General features: G+C 47.6%; 2 protein-coding genes across 2 annotated transcripts; both read right to left on the bottom strand.

The window, feature by feature from the left end:
- Nucleotides 1–26: 26 nt before the first annotated feature.
- On the bottom strand, nt 27–1,562 carry LOC112268493 (probable glutathione S-transferase GSTU6). The gene has a single exon (XM_024461245.1). The coding sequence runs from the start codon at nt 1,275–1,277 to the stop codon at nt 534–536; it is 744 nt and encodes a 247-aa protein (XP_024317013.1). The 5' UTR covers nt 1,278–1,562; the 3' UTR covers nt 27–533.
- Nucleotides 1,563–1,707: 145 nt separating this feature from the next.
- Nucleotides 1,708–2,826, bottom strand: LOC100844797 (probable glutathione S-transferase GSTU6). Its single transcript, XM_014901061.2, has 2 exons — nt 2,375–2,826; nt 1,708–2,263 (listed from the first exon to the last, which is right to left on the bottom strand). Exons 1-2 carry the CDS (start codon nt 2,705–2,707, stop codon nt 1,877–1,879), a joined length of 720 nt encoding a protein of 239 aa, XP_014756547.1. The 5' UTR covers nt 2,708–2,826; the 3' UTR covers nt 1,708–1,876.
- Between the last annotated feature and the right edge of the window lie 18,792 nt (nt 2,827–21,618).

Here is a 21,618-nt window from a genome sequence, read left to right as displayed (position 1 = left end):
AGGAAAGAAATCACAACTTTGGCATGGGAATGTTCAAAAAGTATAAAAATGGCATGCATAAGATGAGAGAGCTTTGGAGACACAATCACACCTTGTCATCAACATAGGTGGTCCAGAAGCGAGCGGTGGCGCGCTGGTAAGGGTCCGCGGGAAGGATGGAGGGCCCCTTGGTTTCCCAAACCTCGTCGATATATTGCACGATGGATGGCTAGTCGAGTATTGGTTTGCCGTTGTGGATGAGCACGGGCACCTTCCTCTCCACTGGGTTGGAGGCGAGGAGAAGCCCGCTCTTGTTGTAGAGGTCCTGCTCGATGTACTCGTAGGATCGTAGCTCAGGCCCTTCATGTGCAGAGCCATCCGAACGCGGATTACAAATGGGCTCACCCGCAGGCCGTGCAACTTGAGGTCTCCACCGCCGGCCATTGTTGTGTGTTCTCTCTCTGTTCTGCTCTCTTGCAGTGCGTTCTTGTTGTGTGTTCCTAACGATGATGGCTCCAGAGCCTCCAGTTACACCAAGTCGACATGAACAAGTGTCAAGACAATAACTGGGTAACCGTGGACCCGGGACGGTGAGCCTGAAGCTTCTTCAGGTACTCCACCGCCGTGTCAACGTCCGGCACCACCTCCTTGGCCATATCAGTTTCCACGAACTGCTTCGCCCACGACGCCAACAGCGGAGTCTTGCTGCCCGCGTCGTCGTCGATGACCACCACGCCGAACATCTTACGCAGTACCCCGAACCAGAGCAGCTGTGATCCGAGCACGAGATCGAGGTACCCGACGGAGTCCCCGGCAAAGAAGGCCTTCCCGTTCGAGCACTCGCCGAAGGCCTCCTCCAACCTCCCGATCGCCGCGAGCGTCTCGTCGACCTTCTCCGTCCTCTCCTCCTCCGTCGCCGCCCACATGATGCCTACCCAAGCGGGCAGCAGCTTGCTGTCGGCATAGGCGGCCCAAAAGCGGGCGGTGGCGCGCTCGTAGGGATCGGCGGGGAGGATCGATGCGCCCGTCGTGGAGGCGGCCCAGACCTCGTCGACGTACTCCATGATGGCCGATGACTCGCAGACGGGCCTGCCGCCGTGGATGAGCACGGGCACCTTCTTGTGCACCGGGTTGGAGGTGACGAGGAGGTCGCTCTTGATGAACAGGTCCTGCTCGATGTACCGGTAGCTCACGGCCTTCATCTGCAGCACCATGCGTACACGGATCACGAACGGGCTCACCGTCAAGCCGAGCAGCTTCAGATCTCCTCCGTCGTCTCCCTTTGGTTCCTTCTCCATCGATCCTCTGTTCTTCTCTCTTGCTTCTGGGGGTAATCGTTTTTCTCTTGTTCTTTTGTCTGTGCAAGATAAACATTGATTCCGGGCGTTTGTGTAGCTACGCGCGTCACCAGTGACGCAGAGCCTACAATCAAAATGCACCACTCAGTCAATATTTCTTTTCGACACTGATAGGTGTTGACACGTCGTCCTTCCGCATATTCCTTGGCGCATAGCATTCGGCATTTCGGTCCATCTTATTTGATCTTCTCATGTTTCTGCGTACCAGCATTATTTGATCAGCAATTAGGCTTAGGAATGTTCTTTATTTGGTCATTTGCAAGCCTCTGCTTGTTCACTTCGTTGGCGGTCGCTATCAGGCCGATACTGTCAAACATGTCAAGCCTTGTCTAGGACAGGACATAACACAACGTAAGCTACGAACATAAACAAATGTCAAAATGATGCCATATCCGTGAATGATCTTTGTCCTTTTTTAACTCAACTTATCTGGTCCTTTATTACACGACGTCCGATCGATCGTCCATCCATTCTCCGAGTTAATTCATCAACGACAATCCGTACTGCTTGGGGCTGAACCAGTGAACAGAAAATGCCAGTCAATTGGCAACCGGAGCCGGGGACGCAGAGCCAAAGCGAGCCGCAAGCTTTCTCGCGAACTCCACCGCGCTGTCGGCGTCTGGTACCACCTTCGTCGCCGTCTCGGTCTCGGCGAACCGCTCCGCCCACGCGGCCAGTAGAGGGGTCTTGCCCGTGTCGAGGAGCTCGACGCCGAACAACCTGCGTAGCGCCTCGAGCCAGAACATGTTGCACCCAACTGCGAGGTCCAGGTAGCCGATGGCGTCGCCGGCGAAGAAGGCCTTCCCCTTGGAGCACTCTGCCAATGCCACCTCCAGCTGCGCGAGGACAGCAAGCGTTTCGCTCGTCTTCTCGGCCCTCGCCTCTTCCGTCGCCGCCTTGATGATGCCTATCCAAGCAGGGAACAACTGCAGAGCAAGAAGACGCGTCGTGACACCTAAAACCCTCTGCTCAAACTTGAAAGTACAAGAGACTCCCAAAACACAATAGAAAAGGCTGAGAGAACACATATCACACACCTTGTCGTCGACGTAGGCGGCCCAGAAGCGGGCGACGGCGCGGTCGTGGGGTTCGGCAGGGAGGATGGTGGGGGAGCCCTCTTCGGCAGCGGCCCAGACCTCGTCGATGTACTGCACGATGATCTGCGACTCACAGAGCGGCACGCCGTTGTGGAGGAGCACGGGCACCTTCTTGTGAACCGGGTTGGACGCGAGGAGGAGCTCGCTCTTGTCGAAGACGTCCTGCTCGATGTAATCGTAGCTCAAGCCCTTCATCTGCAACGCCATGCGGACGCGCACCACGAATGGGCTCACCAGCAGGCCCAGCAACTTCAGGTCCCCTTCGCCTGCCATTGATATATGACTCCTCTCTTTCTCTCTCCCTGTTTCTTTCTCTTGCTCGGTTGCTCTGCCTGTGCAAGAACAGCCAAGATTTTGGGCGTTTATGTAGGAGTAGGCTTTTGGGCTACCTACTTTTTTTTTGGGCTACCTACTTGTAGTCAACAATTGTCGAGTACGGACTAGTGGACTACGGAGGGCATCACCGGTGACGCATGCAGGTAAACTAGAGGGAGTGAGGCAAATTGGGCACTGTATCTTCCTGATATTTCTGGGCATAATAATTGCTAGCCATAATAATTGGGTGATCTATTTCGTGATGTCTTCAGCTTGTATGAGGAAATGGATGTGTCGATGGAGTCCAACATGGAGTACCGATTAGAGTCCCTCTAATTAATGAGTTCCTTGGTCACCTACTTCTGTCTTTGGAAAAGTGAATGCATCTCGCCCAAATGCAGCTGGAGAGACGTCACACGTGACGCTCGTTCTACACAAGTTGACTCGGGATGCCGTGCTAATAAATCTCATTGATTTGCTCGTATGTGGAGGCCTGGTGCTCGATCTGCTGCAGTGATGTTGGAAAAATATCAAAATGGATAATGCTGTCTGCAGAGATATGAGCGGAAGAGCATGCGTGGCTTTGGACCATTGCTCAATTTCGTGCTTAAAATCTCTTAGAAAATAGAACCTCCGCAACAACCTGTGGCTGTGAGTAAACCTCGTGCTGTCAAAGGGCGGAGCGGCCATCTCATACATAGGTTCTGCAATGCCAATGGTTAAAAAAGATTTCCAAAATAGGTACTAGAATCGGTGACAGAGATAAGAGATAACGGAGGTTTAAAGAGAAAATGTGATATACAAGTTAGCATTTAAACAAAAAAATTGAAAAGGAGAAAACCCTAGGCCTTTACATCGAAATGACGAACACAATGACTCTGTTGCGAAGTTAAAGTAGTCGAACAAATTAGTTTACAGATCACAAAAACAAATCAAAGAAAACAAAAATTGTGCAGATCATGGCGATGCATCTTGTAATCTAGCAACAGGCTGCCAGACAACATGGTTGAATATATCCCGTGCAACCGTCTAAAGCCGGATGCATTCAAAAACCAAATGCTCCCGGTTGTCCACCAACAGAAGGAAAGAACAAAGATGTATCAAAGCAATGGCTCCGAAGAAAACCTGTAAAAAGTGGTCAAATAAGAATAATAAGAATACGTTAAAAATAAAATCATTTATGCAATTCCAATTTCCAACAAAAAAACAGCAACTTCCACCCGTATGTGAGTTTAATCATTTTCTCAAGCCCATCTAACCAACATACGAACATATTATGCGCGCGTGTATGGGTGGGTGGGTGGGTGGGTGGGGGGTGTTAAAGGCAAAGTAGATAATTTTCACATGATTTTTGCAAGTGGGCACCGGATGAATAAATGTTGTATAAACTCTGATGTGTAGAAAAACTATATTTCATACATCCCGTCTTTTGGCAAAGTTATGTTTCGTTAGAAGCACTTTACGATCTAAAAACCATATAAAAATCTTAACTTTCAGGGAAATTTAAGTTCTCATAAATTTTTTCTTTGAGGGTAAGGCAGTAGATCAATGATCTCCTACAAATATATTAAAAATTTCAAAGACAAAGTCCAATGTATAATGAATTATCAAGAAGATTGTCGCAACGAGAAAAGAAAGAAAAATAGAGGAAAGATGAAATCAACGATGTGAAATTCATTCCTTGAAACCAGCGTATGCTTTTCTTCTAGCCCGATGAAAGATCAAGTTCATTTCCTCTTTAAAGATCCTTCGACATCTGTAGAGTGATGAAGTGGTTCCATCAAAGATGGAGTCATTCCTGACTTTCCATATGCTCCAGCAAATAAGGTTAGTGATCTCCATCGAAAAAGGAACCTAAAGCTGGTCTCTAATAAGTGCTTTGATATTCCCATGGACATTATGAGATGGATAAAGTGTGGGCATATATATTTCCAGCAGCATAGTGCAAATGGGCATTCAAAGAAAAGATGATCCCTAGATTCAATTAGTGTTGCTGGCATAGGATACATTCATATGATGGCAGTGTAAAGTTCTTCTGCACCAATCTTCTAGTATTGAGGCAATCAACAATGAGGAGCCAGTAGAAGAATTTATGCTTCAGTAGTTCAGTTGACTGCAAGATTTGCAAAGCCATGTGAATGTGTCAGCGACCTCAATAATCAACCATTGAGAGGTATATCTTGGCTGTGTTATATGCCCCCGGTGAACACAGAAGTGACCATGAGTCATACTCATCATCAAGATCAATCTGATCCAATTGGTTAGAGAAATTTCGAAATTCCTCGTATGCTTCAATGGAAAGAGGTAGCTTGAAGAACTGAATGCGGTCCCTGCAGCCGAATTTGAGCAATTGTAGCATTTTTCTTAAGTGCAAAAGAGAACAGGTGGGGCTAGAGAAGCTGAGGTTGGACCTCCATCCAATTATCTTTCCAGAATAAAATAGATGCACCGTTGTGAACCATACAAGTGGCAAGATTTTTATAATTCTGTAGTTATTTCAGTGTGTCTCTCCACCAAAAGGATGCAGCAGCAGCGGTTTTAGGTGGAATGCCATGTGAATAGTGAAATTCCCAGATCATCTTCATCCAGGGAAGGTCAGCATGATTAAAGAATTCGTGGAGGTTTTTCATAACCAGTGCCTTGTTGTGAAGAGGGAGATATGTGATGCCCAGTCCACCTTCTTCTTTCTGAGGTCTACAAACCATTTTCCAAGCAACCAAAGGGGGAAAATGTGTTCTTTTTGGTAATATCCTGTCCACGCCACAGACAGTCCCTTCTATACTAGTCAAGCTGGGAAATGACACCAGCTAGAAGCAAATATGTACTCACATAGGACGTAGGCAGTGATGATAGAACCAAGTTAACTAGCTAAAGCCTTCCACCATAGGAAAGCATAGCAGAAAAACAGGCAAGTCTCTGCTCAACTCTTTGGACTAGTGGCAAATATTCATCAATCTTTGGTTTAGTGGTGCCAAGCGAGAGGCCCAAATATGTGAAAGAGGAATGGTCCTAACCTGGCATCCAAGAATAGTAGAAATGACTTCAGCTTTCTCAGGAGGTGCGTTGATGGGGATGAGGCTGGCTTTTTGGAAATTCACTCTGACTTTGAGGCGCCAGTAGATGTATGAAACCGGTTCAGAATTTGCTACAGGGACTGAATTTGAGCTTCATCAGCTTGCATGATGATAAGTGTATCATCAACATATTGAATGATAGGAAAGTCAGGGCATGACATCGATTGAATAGGATAGTTCAGGATGCCTTGCTGCATAGCTTGATTGAGAACAATCTGAAGGATATCAACAACAATGACAAAAAGGAGAGGAGATAGAGGATCTCCTTGTCTAACCCCTCTCTTGCAGTGGATGACCTTGCCAGGAACACCATTAAGTAAGACCTGGGATGTAGCAGTGCATAGAATAGCCTCGATCCATTTGAACCATCGGTCCCCAAATCATGGACTGCAAAATCTGTAAAATGGCAGAATGCTCCGGCTTGGCAAAATCTTTCTCAAAATCCAGCTTGAGAAGAACCACCTCATTTTTGGACTTGTGACAGGCGTGCGGGTATTCAATTGCCCATGCCAAAGAGTCGTGAATGGTTCTACTTTTGATGAATCCATATTGGTTATGATGGATAATCTGCATAATGAGACTCTAGAGTCTGTCAGCTAACAGCTTGGTGATCATCTTAAGGGTGCAATTCAGCAGAGAGATGCGGCTATAATCATTCATAGTCCCGGGTGTATCATTCTTGGGGATGAGGGTTATGAAACCGGTGTTAATGATTGCCAGGGAGATCTCTCCAGCATAAAACTGATTAAAAAGCTCATAGAAGTCTCCCTTTATGATATGCCAGCATTTTCTGATAAAGTCAGTGTTGAATCCATCTGGCCCAGGAGACTTATTTGATGTCAAGTTCTTAACAACTGCATCAGTTTCCTCTTTGGTGAATGGTGCATCAAGTGATGAAAGGTTAACTTGATTATGAAAAATAAAATTGATCAAATGCCATTTGTTGCCTTTCAGTTTTTCCAAGCATATCTTTATATGCTTGCCAAAACATAGCTGTATTCCCATAATGTTCAAATTCCAAAGATCCATTGGGCCTTTGAAGGCATGAGATTTTGTTTCTTCTATTCTGGATGGTGGCAAGTAAATGGAAAAAATTAGAATTCTCGTCACCTAATTTCACCCATCTAATCTTGCCTCTCTGCTTTCATAGAATTCCCTTGAGGAATTAACAACCCTAGCCTTATCATTTTACTGCCCTCCTCAATCTCAGCTCGCCAAGGTTGAGACCGTATCAAAACCGATTCAACAACCTGACCCACGGTGGCTTGGTGAATCTATCATCTACTTGATCTTCAGAATGAAGATCATACATATGATGCGAATTTTTTATCCAGGATATTTTAAACGCATATTTTATTTTACTATTTGTGTTATTAACTTACATACCTTATGTCTCCATAAATCATAAAAAACCTCCAAGGCAGAGTACCTCTATATGACGAAAGATCGATTAAGGTATTGGTACAAGGTTTCACTGGTCCAAGGACTTCAGATCCCAGGAGAATACATCGGATTGATTGTTGAGATGTACGTAAGCCCGTGTAGCGGATAGACCATTTTTTTCTTAATTAAGATATGAGTAGTTTACATTATTTCTTAAGCCTTCTGATTCTATACACCCCCTCATCTTAAGAAAAACACAAGGATGGTATAGTTCACTCCGTACCCGTAAAATAAAAAAGTGCACGATCGGCATTAAATAATATTTCCTTCTTTCTTTTTCACCTGGCTCTGAACAACTCTCGGTGTTTTCGAATTTGCCGGAGTTTGCACCGTTGGATCGCCTCGAAATTTAATGAGCTTATGGTAGTCATAATTCCACATAATCCCACCGAAGGGATCAGCGAAAAAATTTCTTCAGGAAGCGGGAAACATGCGAACAAGTTGGAAGTTCGTGTTATCACGCACGGCCGCGAGAAATTCAAACAACACTCGGTGTCTTTACAGTTTTCTGGAGATTCCACCGTTGGATCGCGACTCAGGAAACATGCGAACAAGTCGGATGTTCGTGCTGTCCCGCACGGTCATGAGAAATCCAAACAATACTCGTTGTTTTGACGTTTTCTGGATATTGCACCGCTGGATCACGATGAAATTTTACAATGTGGTAGTAGAAAACATTCCGCACAATCCCACTGAAGGGATCGTCGAAACAATGCTTGAATCAGCAGAAAACATGCGAACAAGTCATACATTCGTATTGTCCCGCACGGCCGTGAGAAATTCGAACAACATTCGGTATTTTGGAATTGGCCGGAGAATTCACCGTTGGATCGCGATGAAATTTCACAACATCGTAGTAGACACAATTCCTCACAATCTCACCGGAGGGATCGTCGAAACAATTCTTGAGACGTGGGATAGCTTGCGAGAGAGAAAGGAGGCATGAGAAAGAAAAGAGTAGGTGGACGGAGAACTAGAGGAAGAAGAAGAAGAAAAATCGTGAAAAGACCGTTATATCCTTCTGAGTTTGGGAAGTGGGTGTATTGAATCAGGCCTCGTTTCTTAATTCATCAGTATATTTTTTATTTCGAAATCAATCATTTTGAGCATTGAATTTTTTTTGTAGAAGAATGTGAATAGTTGTGGCATATTTTTACACACTTTCAGGTTCGTCGATTTAGACAATCTCTTCATCAATTTGGAATTGGCACCAACTACGACAGACACGAGCACAGTTCAGATAAATGTTGGGAACTAAACGAATTTCCACGAATTGTCTTCATTATTACATACGAAAGAACTCTTTGACGCTCGTCCGCCTCGCGCGGACAACTTCCGATCGCTTCGCCACTTTCCTCCTTTCCCTTTTTTCACAGACAAAACATTTCCCCTTTTCCCCTTCTCCACCAAACCCCTGACCAGTAAGCCAGACCACCGTTCCCCTTCTCCTCCAACATGCGTCGGGGAGTCGCTGACTGCGCCTCCTGTCCCTGTGGTGGCGAGAGCTGTCGGTGTGGTGGTTCCCCTCGCCGAGCGAGATTCTTAGGGCGAGGCGAAATCCCCAAACCCTCCCCTTCCTCCATTGTGCATCGGGGGAGTCGACGGCTGCAGGGTCTATCCATGAGGCGGTGAGAGACGTCGGCATGGTGGTTCCCCGCGGCCGGCCGAGATTCTCACAATGTTGCGACCTGCAAAACCCTCCCCTTCCTCCAGCGTGTCATCGGCGGTAGGCCCGGCCGACTGCAGCACCAAATACCAGTAGCGGTGCAAGATGCCGATGTGGTGCATCACTGGGGCTGAATGGATTCATGCGGTGGCGAGGCTTCGCCGGCGAGCCACTCCATGGTAGCACGAAACCACAGGTTCGGCTCCCTTCAACTGCTCTATGCTTTCCCTTCCCCTATTGTACCCGTGGATGTTGCTGTATCATGGCTGAAGCCTGAACAGGAGGTCTTCTCCTCCCTGTGTTCTCCATAGAATAGACTCATGATTTTTGTGCGATATGGACCTGATTCTATTTTTGTGTTGTGTGGATCATGTTCATAGATCAAGGGAGATAACTTTGGCTGGATTGATTTAAATAACGGGTTTAAGTAACAGGAGGTCTTATCCCCCTGTTTCTTCTGTCATCAAGAGTAACTGAAGCTGAGCCATTTGCTGAAATACGAGAGAGGACATGCAAATTAGCAGGAACCTGGATCCTAGAGAAGATGAAGCAGAAGTTGCAGAATTTATCCACACACAAATTAAGTGCCGAGGTCAGTCATTTTCTTCCCTGTTGTATTTCCTTGTTTCGACCTACAATTTCTTACTTCAGTTCATTCCTTCATGACTGCATTTATGATTGTATTTTACCACAGTAATCTTGAACTTGTTTGTACATTGCAATGTGTTAAGGCTCCTTGTGAAATTTAAGACTTGTCATGTGATTTCTTCTTGACTTCAGTGTGTATTATCGCATAGTTTGCCCCTTACAGAATCATGCATATGGTTTTTTTTACATCCGCTGATGCTTGTTTATAAACTATGGGTAGTTTCTGTTTATTTACTCCAGCAACGCACTGACATGTAAGCTGATATGGACATGCTAACCATGGATATGACCATTGGAACCCTAATTGTTGGTATATCTAATAACAATTATAATTAGGTGAATTCAATTACAAAATGTTTTCAATATGTTACTTGCAAAGAGGCGGAGCTACTATCTTGTGTAATCTTATTATGTAGGCATCTTATTGAACTTTACAAGTCCAAAGTGAAGATAAAGTGTGAAAGCCTGCAAAGGGAGATTCAAAGTGAAGCCTATCAAGTCTACTTTACAACAAATCAAACGGCACATGATTCGGAGCTTGCTAGAGAAAGATATCACGAATTAAAGTTGAATCCGATTCGGATCCGAACTGTCAGGAGACCCGAATTTGTTTTAATCACCCAGGACGCATACGGAGTCCAAATCAAGCAAACAAGTACTTGTTGGAAAGGTAATTACAAGACCTTTCCAACGGATTTGGCCCCATCAAGAGATTCGACTCGTGCTGACCGTGACGGACAAAACAAGCTGACGGATCTGTTTTTCTGTTTTCTAAAGAGTTGTAGTTTGTTAGGAAAGTTAGAGATAGAGTTGGATTTCGGCCTCCTTATTCAAGGTGGACGAAAATATCTCTCTCTCCTCCTTTATATACTCCATGAGCCCCCCCTAACGAGCCTGGGGTTTTGATTAGATAAAATTTAGCCATCTTTGCTACTTTCGTGTAATCGCGTGTGTCGGTTAGACCACCTGTTTTATCGTCGTCAAGATTCCAACTTATCGTCTCGTTGAGACATTGGTTTGATATAGTATATTCGCAATTTTAGATTGCATCTGCTATTTATCTTGTTCTTGCTTGTTCTTCGATTGCTTGCAGGAACAAAGACCTTCGTGGTCAGGTTGATCGTGTCCCCGCGTGATCAATAATCCTTTGGAGTTGGTGTATCGATTGCTAAGGCGCTGCCTCCTAGGCCGTAGTCAGATCGTGAACGTCACCTCCTACCCAAATCGAGAGTTACCAATCTCATCGAAAGATCGGGCCACCCGCACCCGTATCACGTGGTATCAGAGCTTAAGGTTGCTCGGTGAGATTTTTCCAGTTTATCCGTAGTTTAGATCTGTTTTTACCTATCGTCCAGAAAAAGCCAAACAAAAATTAGAATTAGTTACCTTGTCCTAGAACCAATCTGAGCCTTGCAATTTTCACTTTAGTATTTGCATTGTTGAATCTTTGCTGCATTAATCGTGTCGAGTTGCTGGATTAGATTTGATCGTTTTTCAGATTTTTTCTACTAGATCGAACTTGCTTTTGGTTTTCTTGTTCTTCGTGTGACGCAGGTTTCCTTCATCAATCTTCCGCCGCCAAACTTCATACCACACCACCGCCATAATCTCCCGCCGCCACCATATCTCCCACCGAGTCTCTCTTCGAGTCCTACACCGAGTCCTACACCCTGTCCTACATCGAGTCCTACATTGAATCGGCAAGTTATAGTTTTCAGCCGCAAGTTCGCGTCCGAGTCCAATCAAGAGTGCTTTTGGAAAGTTTTCATAATAGATCGAATTTTGTTTAGAGATCAAGTTGTTCAGAAAGTTGTCAAAAAAAAAAGGAAAGAAAAAAAAAGGAAAGAAAGAAAAAAAACGAAAAAAAAAGAGAAAGAGTTCGAGTCAGTTTCGGACCCGAGTCCGAGTAGAATTTTAGTTTCGGGTGGGTTTGACCCGTGTTCAGTAAAACGGGCGTATCTTTTGCGTACCAACTCGGATTTGGACGTTCTTGGACTTTTTGGAAAGCTCATGACGAGGCGCATCAGGAAATATCTAGGGCTTTGCCCTGCACTTTGACCCTCAAATTCGGTTTGTAAGGTGGACTTTCGGAGCTTCCAAGTTTCTGCATCCGTTTTCCGGTATCGCTGCAGCCCAGTGTTTCTCAGTTTTCTCCACCGTCCGACATCCGTTTTGAGTGATCTTGCCCTTGCTGGAAAGCTTGTGTCGATACCCTTCTAACCCATATTTTTCCATATTTTTCTGAATTTTTCTTACTGCAGCCTTTGCTGTTCTTCGACAGACCGACGTACAGTTTTCCGGTCCTTCTTTTGCGTGAGTTTCTGGGGTTAAAAAAAGAAAAAAAAAGAAGAAGAAAAGAATAAGAAGCCAAACAGAAGGCCACAAAAAGAAAAAAAAAGAAAAAAAATCCTAGGGATTTACTTGTTGTGCCATCTTTCTATCCTACCTTCTTCAGTATTTAGGCTTAGATTATTTCTTTAATTCGTTCTTATCGACTCCAACAGCTAGGACTAGCATTATTGAGCATATTTTCAACTTTGCATTGCTGATTTGATTATTTACTATTCTTTGCTACTCACAAAAGCCTCCAAGCTCCACAGATTCTACACCTAGGTTGGTTTGTTACCGAGGCATCGATACATTTAATCTCCGGAGGTGTTGGTTACGCCGCTGGCCATCACCTTCCTGTTTTGCATGGTAAGAACTTGTAAGAACTTGATTTTTAGCTTGAGAGTTGAGCGACTTGTAGCCACATCCTATTAGTTGATAGGAACATATTGCTGTATTTTGTTTCTTGTCTTATACTAACCATGACAGGACTTACACAAAGGATGAAAAATAGGCCTATGCTATCAAGTGACCGACATGAGCGTTTTTCACCACATCCATCCTCCTCGTCTCTTGTTGACATTGGCAAGGAAAAGGTATATCGCAATCCTTGTAATGTCAACAATTGTTTTGGACCTTTCTTTGATGGAAATAATGATGCTGAAGCTTATATTGATTGGGAAATAGCTTTAATTGAGCAATTCACATGCTTCCATGTACTAGATAGTCGTAAGGTCCAAATTGCTAGTAGTAGATTTCGTTTTGATTCATTATCATGGTGGAGTGAGATAGTTAGAGAAAACAAAATACCTCACACTTGGATTGATATGAAGAAAATCATGAGAGAAAAATATGTTCCTCCAAGTTATGCTTATGAGTTGCGTTCCAAATTACGACGTTTGACACAAGATGATAAAACTGTTGATGATTACTACCATGAGTTCCAAATTTTAACCTTGCGATCTGGTTTAGATGAAACAGAACAAAGAAACATGGATAGGTTTTATTATGGGCTTAATTTTGAAATTTCTTACATGATTGAATATGGACAATACGACTCAATATTGTGTTTGCTTAATCTTGCTCGTGAAGCTGAGAAAAAATTGCAGAGAAGGCGTACTAGAAGTGAGTTGAGCCTACAAGGTAATGATAAAGAGGATCATGTTGATGAACTGAATATGACGTGTGATGAAATAAATGAGATACTTGATGAATTTTCTGCCCCATGTAAAATTGTTGATTTACTTGCTGATTTGAGTACACCCATTTATTCAAATGATAATGATTTATGTGAGGAGTTACTTACTGTTTTGGAAGAGACTTGTGATGCGATGATTAAATTTGATTTATGTTGCGTTGAATTAATTAAACATGAAGAAGTGTTTCCTATGGTTAAGCCTAATAATTCTTTGTGTTCTACTAAACTTGATGCACCTATATATTTGTCACATGCAATGGATAAAGTTTCTGAGTTAACAATTTCAAAATCTTTTGCTAATGCCCATAGATACACTATTCAATTAATTGGAGAACATGATGTCAACAATAAATTTTTGGTGCATCAGATTTACATTGCTTGTGATAACTTTCTTGATTTGAGAGACAACAATATTTTGCGTATGCTCAATCATTTTGATATGACCTCTAATATTGGTGATAGTTGTAGAACAAATAACTTGTGGCATGATTGCACATTGACGCATATTGTAACTCAGCATTTGGGAATTTTGAATTATTGTTCACCTACATTAGGATGGTTTAATGATGAGAATTACAAATTAAAATGTGATACTTGCCGTTGGAATATGACTATTAATTTTTTGCACTATTATGAGTTTTATTTATGTGAAACATCGAATGTGCAGCATGGGAGTGGAGTTAAAATTGATGACATATACATATACCATGCACACATTTTGTCTATTTTTGCATAACGATCGAACTGATAAATTCACAAGTGAAGATAATGCTTGAAGTAAGAGTATTGACAATTCTGGAATTGGCACCCTGTTTTCGGATGTTGTTTAAGATAATCGTCATTGGTTTTTCTTTGGCTTTTTACATGGCTGCGTTGGTCCTATGCACGCAGGGGCGAGATTGACTTTGGATGTGGAGACTCAGGTGTCGGGGGGCGACCACACGGGAATTTGTAGTTTGTGTTCGTTCTGCAGGTCTATCATTGTTGGAATAGTCAATAGGTGGGCTCACTTATTTCTCTGCCCATGTTTCCGTGAGATGTTACTGATCGATTTCCGAATATAATTGTCTATGTAAGTCCGTTGTTGCAAGTGTTCACGGTGGTTATTTTAGAGAGATTGTTTTTCAGTTCAGGCTCTGGTACTTTTGCATAGCCATATTTTTAGTTGGATTAAATCTGGAAGCGACTTTTTATATCATTTTTTAGTTAAATCTGCATAGTGGGTCTAGTGGCAATTACTTTTATCCCAGTGGGTCTAGTGGCAATTACTTTTATCCCAGTGGTTCTGTTTGGAATTAGCAATGAGTTTAGCTTCTTGAGATTAGCTTGTTATTTCAGAAGTTTTTTTTATTACAGTGGGGGTTCAGTGGTTCTGGTTGGAGCCGTAGTTTTTTTAGTTAACCAATAATCTAGAATTACTCTAACCTGAACTTTCTTGCATTTCCAATTATTACGTTTAAGCCTCAAGGATGCATATGCATGTCTCGGTAGAGTGATAATGAATCAAACCAAAAAGCTCGTCATCTAAAATTTTGGTCAGGGAATTTCACCATTTGTTTAAAAATAAAAAAACCATCATTTCTTGCATTTTTTGCATTCTAATACTTGTGTGTTTTAACATTCTAATTTAGAATTCCAATGGTGAGCTTCTTTTAAGGATTCGATGATGAGCTTTTAACGAACACATCATGTGCTTTTAATTTCACCAAAATTCCTTGAGACGTGCTCCCAATTAGTTTTCTAAGTTTATTTTTTCTACTCCATTGTAAATGAGATTTATTAATCTTTTGAGCTTCGAATGTACATAGGACGAGCTTTCTAAGGATTCCATGATGAGCTTTTTAAAGAAAGCATGATGTTTTCGTGCTTTCAATAATTTTTGTAAGTTCATGACGAGCTTTCGATGATCTCACCATGAGCTTTTTTAGCGATCTCATGACGAAGTTTTAGCATTCTAACAATCAGCTATTAACTTTTCATATCCATTGAGCTTTTAACTTTCAGCCGTTTAGATTTATTTTTTAAGAATCTCGTCATGAGATTTTTAGCGATCTCATCATGAGATTTCAATTTTTCCTAAAAACCATTGAGCTTTTTAGCGATCTTATTATGAGATTTTAGGATTCTAACAATCAACTATTAAGTGTCCCTTGATTAGCCTTTAACGAACGCACCATGAACTTTTAATTTTTCCAAAAAACATTAAGCTTTTTAGCGATCTTATGTGAAGTTTTAGCATCCTAACAATAAGCTTTTTAAGTGTCCTTGATTAGCTTTTAACGAACGCACCATAAACTTTTAATTTTTTCAAAAACCATTAAACTTTTTAGCGATCTTAATGTGAAGTTTTAGCATTCTAACAATCAGTGTTTTAAGTGTCCTTGATTAGCTTTTTAACGAACGCATCATGAACTTTTATTTTTTCCAAAAACGATCTTATGGTGAAGTTTTAGCATCCAACCAATCAGCTTTTTTAAGTGTCCTTGATTAGTTTTTAACGAACGCACCATGAACTTTTAATTTTTCCAAAAACCATTAAGCTTTTTAGCGATCTTAATGTGAAGTTTTAGCATTCTAACAATCAGATGTTTAAGTGTCCTTGATTAGCTTTTAATGAACGCACCATGAACTTTTAATTTTTCCAAAAACCATTAAGCCTTTTGTCGTACCAGTGGCCCACGGGGTCCCACTGGTACGGGACGTGTGGGTCGACAGTGACGAAGCCCCATAAGGAAGGCCACCCGGGAAGCGGCGAGTCTGGGAAGCCTGCCTCGAGTAGACGGCCTCTGGCGAAGTTAAAGCTAAGGGCCGAGTACAAGATGCTCCCGGAAACCCCGGTCACGGGAAGCCGAAGGAACGCCTCCCGGCAACTAGCAGGTGCGCTAGCCGGGAGGGTGCACCCCAGCAACCCGCGCTCGGGCATGCAGGCGGGACTCACAGAATAGTGAAGACAGGACAAGACGGCGGGCGCAGTGCATTTAATGCATCGACAGGAGTGTTATCAGCAGGCCTAGTCTTTCTCAACAAGGCTAGGACGACTACCCTGAGAACCATTTTTTCTACCATGTACAGTGGACCGGGCGCTGCATGGCGTCCAACATGGATGAGCAAAAGTGTATTCCGTGTGGCTGTGACACGCGTCTAGGCAACGTGTCACGCTGCATGCATTGGCACCTGTGGTATCTCCTTGTCTATAAAAGGAGGACCAATGCCACCGGTCAAAGGGGTTCCAACCCGAGTGATTAGAATATAGCATCGCATTCACCCAAGTAGCCAACCCGGGAACTCCCCGGGTGATCTGTACGCACACAAACTTGTGAATACAACTCAAAGCAGGACGTAGGGCATTACAGCTCTGGGTGGCCCGAACCTGGGTAAACTCTCGTGTCTACACTTCGTGTCTATCGCCACGCCGGCGATCGCTGGAGCGATCAACTCGCCCTCCACCAAACCAAAAAGGGGGTGCTCAGCATCTCTAGTGCCGGAGACCGTGATCCGACATCTGGCGCGACAGGTAGGGGGGCATGCAGAAAGCTTCGGGTGACCGCCGGCGTCATCGTCATCAATATCGGCTCCTTCGTCTACGACATCTTCAACAACTAGCTCGCCATGCTACCCAAGAAGGCAGACGAGCTCCGGGTCGACTTGCGCGACACTCTCTCCATGCGCACTCGGACCCATGACGCTGCGCGCGCGTCACAAGCACAAGGCGACCAGGGGTCCCCTCCACGCTAGCAGCAGCAGTCGCAGCTGCCACCTCCACCTCCTCAGCCGTCCGCTCAAGCGGCCACAATGCCGCACACGCCGACCAGCGAGTCCACTCGCGGGCTGAAGACACGCAGCGGCAGCTGCGCCATGAGCACAGCGCGTCGTGTGCGACGCCGACGGAGTCTCGCCCCACTCACCCGAGGGCACCGGGTGACAGGGCGGAGGGCAGCCGGTCGGCGAATCGGCAGCCTCCTGCCCAGACCCTGGCGGAAGCCATCATAGCCGCGCGTGTCATGGTTCGCTATGAGCCACCACAAGGCACGCCGGCGCATGAAGCATGGAGTGCGGAGCTAGGCGCGCTCCTTGCACTCGCCGCCCAGAAGCCGCAAGGCGAGAGCACCCCGGCTAGTTCAGGCCGGGGGCAGAACCCGGGACGCGGAGACGCGCCCCGCTTCTCAGAGCACGGAGAACACCCTCCCCCGCTGGGAGGACAAGGAGGCGAGGATCCCGTGGGGTCCTCGGATTCGTCCCCAACCGTTACACGAGGTGACGCGCGAGGCGTCCTGAACGCCCGCCAACAGGAAGACCTCCGCCAGCGCCTAGAGCGCTGGCGCCGGCGTGAGGCAGAACGCCCGCACCTAGAGGAGCAGGAAGATGTTCCCATGGGCGCCGATGACGACTGCGCCGAGTGACGTGGTCCCGCAAGTTCCGAGCGCCGACGCTCGGGACGTACGACGGGACCGTGAACCCCAAGGATTTTCTCCTGACCTACACGTTGGGCATGCACGCCATTCGCGCCGACGACAAGGTCAGGGGCAACTGGTTGCCGATGGTCCTCAAAGGATCAGCGAGGACTTGATTGCTCAACCTGCCCGCCGGGTCCATAGCCTCCTGGGCTGACCTGCGCGAGCAGTTCGTGAACGCTTTCTAGGGCGGCTACAAGCGCCCGGGAACCATGGCGGAACTGCACACGGTCGTGCAGAAACTGGAGGAGACGTTGCGGGACTTCACCAATAGGTTCTCCAACCTCTCCTACTCCATCCCTGAGGCGGAAGCGGCCGCCATCATCAACACGTACGCCGTCAACGTCCGGGACCCAAAGATGCGTGAGAAGCTCAACACGCACCGGATCCGGACCACAAGGGATCTCTACGCTCTCGCGCACAAGTGCGCGATGGCCGAGGAAGGGCGCTTGGCGCCCGAGCTTGCCGCCAAAGCAGCGGCAAACCCACCGGAGGGCTCCGGGAAGAAGAGCTCCCGGAAACGCGGCGGGAAGCAAGTGCTTGCCGCGGAGCCGGGGGCTCCCCAGAGGCCCACCAAGAAGGCAGCGTCGGCGGGAGCATCGGGGAGCAAACCGACAGCGGCCGCGCGCTGCCCCATCCACACCAACGCCACCCACGATGCGCAGGAATGCCGCACTCTCCAGATTATCAAGGAGAAGCGCGAGCAGCGCCACGAGGAGCGCCGTGCTGCCGGGGCTTGCTTCAACTGCGGGGACATCGGGCACCTCTCCCGGGACTGTCCGAACAACCCCCGCGGCGGAGCAGGCCGGGGCGCAGCTAGCGGCGACAAAGGAGAACCCGCGGGGGGTCGCGGTCAGGCCCACGGCGGCAAGGACCGGCCTCCCCGGGGACGCGACAAGCCTTGCGCTAAGCAGCGTGAGGATGTCTACAGCGAGGACGCCCACGAGCCCGGTTTCCAGGAGCCTCGCGACGTCGCCTGCATCAACGGGGGAGCGTATGCTCACACGTCTCACGCCGCCGTGAAGCGGCTCACCCGTGAGGTCTGCGCCCTCCTCCCCAGCGTGGAGGCGCAGCAGCCGTTGAGGTGGACGCATGTGCCGATCACCTTCAACTCGGAGGATCACTCGATCCGTCCCTTGGGTTCAGGGGTGCTCGCCCTCGTAGTGTCGCTGATCATAAACAATGTGGCGGTGACCAAGGTACTGGTGGACAGCGGAGCAAGCCTCAATCTGCTGTCCGCCAAGCTGGTGGAAAAGCTTCAGCTGCCCCTGGAGCAGATGAAGCCCACCGACCCGTTCCGGGGGATCAACCCCGGAGTGGTGCAGCCCATGGGGCGAATCACGCTCCCGGTGACCTTCCTTTCCCGGTAAGCGTACCGAACTGAGCACATCGTTTTTGATGTGGCTCACACCCCGTTGTCGTACAACAGGATCATTGGTCGGCCAGCGCTGATCAAGTTCATGGCGGCAACACATTGCGCCTACGGCGTGATGAAGATGCCGTCAACATACGACGTTCTCTCCATCAAGTGCGACCTGAAGGACGCTGCTTGGTGCGTGGGCGAGGTCGTAAAGACCTCCGCAGTGGCGTATCCCGGCGACTACGATGTTGCCGGGAACGAGGATCCACGTGCGGGTGAACAACCCGCACAGAAGAAGGCGCGAGCCGATCCCGGGCAGGATGCCGGGGGCAACTCCAGCTCCAGCCCGTGCGTAAGCAAGGGCACAAAGCTGAAGGAGGAGGGCGCCAAGGTCAAGAAGGCGCCCCTGCATGCCGGCAACGAGGCACCCACCGTCTCCATCGGTGCGAGCCTCGACAACAAATAGGAAAGCGCCCTCGTCGCTTTCCTCCAGTAGAACTCTGATGTGTTCTCTTGGGAGCCTTCAGATCTTCCTGGAGTCCCTAGGGAGGTGATCAAGCATCGGCTGGCGGTGCGGCCGGACGCGCGGCCTGTCAAGCAAAAGGTTCGCCGGCAAGCACAAGAACGCAATGAGTTCATCCAGTAGGAAGTGGAGAAGCTCAAGAACGCCGGGATGATCAGGGAAGTGTTGTACCCTACTTGGTTAGCAAACCCTGTTGTAGTCCCTAAAGCTGAAAATAAATTGTGCATGTGTGTAGATTTTACCAATCTTAACCGTGCATGTCCTAAGGACCCCTTCCCTGTACACCGTATCGATCAAATAGTACATTCTACAGTGGGTTGTGAGTCTTTGTGCTTTCTTGATGCCTTCTCCAGCTACCATCAGATCAAGATGGCAGTCGAAGACGAGGAGAAAACAACGTTTATCACCCCGGTTGGCTGCTACTGTTACACGTGCATGCCTTTCAGGTTGAAGAACGCAGGCTCGACATTTCAGCGCGCCCTGCGCGAGCGTCTGGGGCCCCAGCTAGGCCGGAACATCGAGGCCTACATGGACGATATCGTCGTCAAGTCGCGGCGTAGGGACTCGCTCTTCGGCGACCTGCAGGAGACGTTCAACAATCTCCGCAAGATCAAGCTCAAGCTTAACCCCGAGAAGTGCACGTTCGGTGTAGACTCGGGACACTTGCTGGGCTTCTTGGTCTCTCAAAGGGGAATCGAAGCCAACCCACAGAAGATCGAAGCGATCGAAAAGATGGAGGCACCCCGCAAGGTAAGAGACGTCCAGTGCCTCAACGGGTGCGTTGCGGCGCTCGGGCGTTTCATCTGAAGGCTGGGCGAGCGAGCCCTGCCTTTCTTCAAGGTGATGAAGAAGAAGGGTCCAATCAATTGGACCCCCGAGGCGGAAGCGGCGTTCCAGGACTTGAAGAGGTACCTGAAGTCGCCGTCGGTACTCGTCGCACCCAAACAGGGCGAGCTGTGGCTGCTGTACCTAGCAGCGACGGACCAGGTAGTGAGCTCCGTGCTCGTAGCCGAGAAGGAAGAGCAAGTCCCGGCGGCTGGGGCGGATTGGCTGAGGGTTCTCGGCGAGCCGAAGTAACCCCCGGCTACCTCCTCTGCCACTGGATCCGAGGGATTGCCCACGCAGGCTGCCCCCCGCAAGCGACTAGTGCAGCATCCCGTGTAATTCGTTAGCACGGTGCTGCACGATGCCCGGGTACGGTACCCGCAGGTTCAGAAGCTTCTGTTGCTTGGGATCCTGCTCGCTTCAAGGAAGCTGCGCCATTACTTTCAGGCACACAGCATCACGGTGGTGTCGGGGTTCTGCCTAGAAAGGGCCCTCACCAACCGTGAAACCACCGGGAGGGTGGCCGAGTGGAGCATGGAGCTGGCGGAGTTCGGGCTGCGTTTCGCAAACACCAAGAGCATCAAGAGCACCGCTCTCACTGAGTTCGTCGCGGAGTGGACATCGACAAGCATAGAAGAGGAAGAGTCGAAAGCGAGCCTTCCTGGCAGATTGGACGAGGGGTACTGGGTCATGTACTTCGACGGCGCCTTCTGCTTGCAGGGCGCCGGTGCCGGAGTGGTGATCGAGTCGCCCACCGGGGACCAGTTCAAGTTCATGATACAGCTCGACTTGCCAACTCCACCAACAACACAACAGAGTACGAGGGACTACTTGCCGGGCTGCGCGCGGCAATCGCCCTCGACATCAAGCACTTGGTTGCTTGCGGAGACTCCCAACTCGTGATCAACCAGGTAAACAAGGACTACGACTGCCCCCAGATGGCAGCGTACGTGGAGGAAGTGCGAAAATTGGAGTCCAAGTTCAAAGGACTTCGATTTGAGCACATAAAGCGCAAGGACAACTTTGTTGCGGATGAACTTCCGAATGGGCAGCGGAACGCATCAAGGTGCCTCCTGGGGTGTTCGTGCAGAGGCAGTCAAAGCCCTCTGTCGACCCCAAGACGGTTGTCGGGGAAGCCCCTCCGGCAACTCAAGGTGACCCTGCAGCTGCAGGTGACTATGCCACCAAGTTGGTAGCATATACTAGCCGGGAGCCACCACCTTGGGGGACGGATATTATTCGGTACCTCAGGGACGGGACCCTCCCGGAGGAAGACGTTGCCGCGGAGCGAGTAGCCCGGCAAGCTAAGATGTACGCCCTGGTGGATAGAGAACTCTACCGAAGGTGTCCTAA

Source organism: Brachypodium distachyon, chromosome 3 (assembly GCF_000005505.3).
Source record: "Brachypodium distachyon strain Bd21 chromosome 3, Brachypodium_distachyon_v3.0, whole genome shotgun sequence".
NCBI lineage: Eukaryota > Viridiplantae > Streptophyta > Magnoliopsida > Poales > Poaceae > Brachypodium > Brachypodium distachyon.
This window is presented reverse-complemented; position numbering and strand designations above follow the sequence as displayed.

Excerpts from the sequence above, each read along its gene's own strand:
- LOC112268493 (XM_024461245.1), bottom strand. The coding sequence starts at position 1,277 with ATGGAGAAGGAACCAAAGGGAGACGACGGAGGAGATCTGAAGCTGCTC.
- LOC100844797 (XM_014901061.2), bottom strand. The coding sequence starts at position 2,707 with ATGGCAGGCGAAGGGGACCTGAAGTTGCTGGGCCTGCTGGTGAGCCCA. Across the intron at positions 2,264-2,374 it reads CCGCCTACGTCGACGACAAG|TTGTTCCCTGCTTGGATAGG; the intron begins GTGTGTGATATG and ends CTTGCTCTGCAG.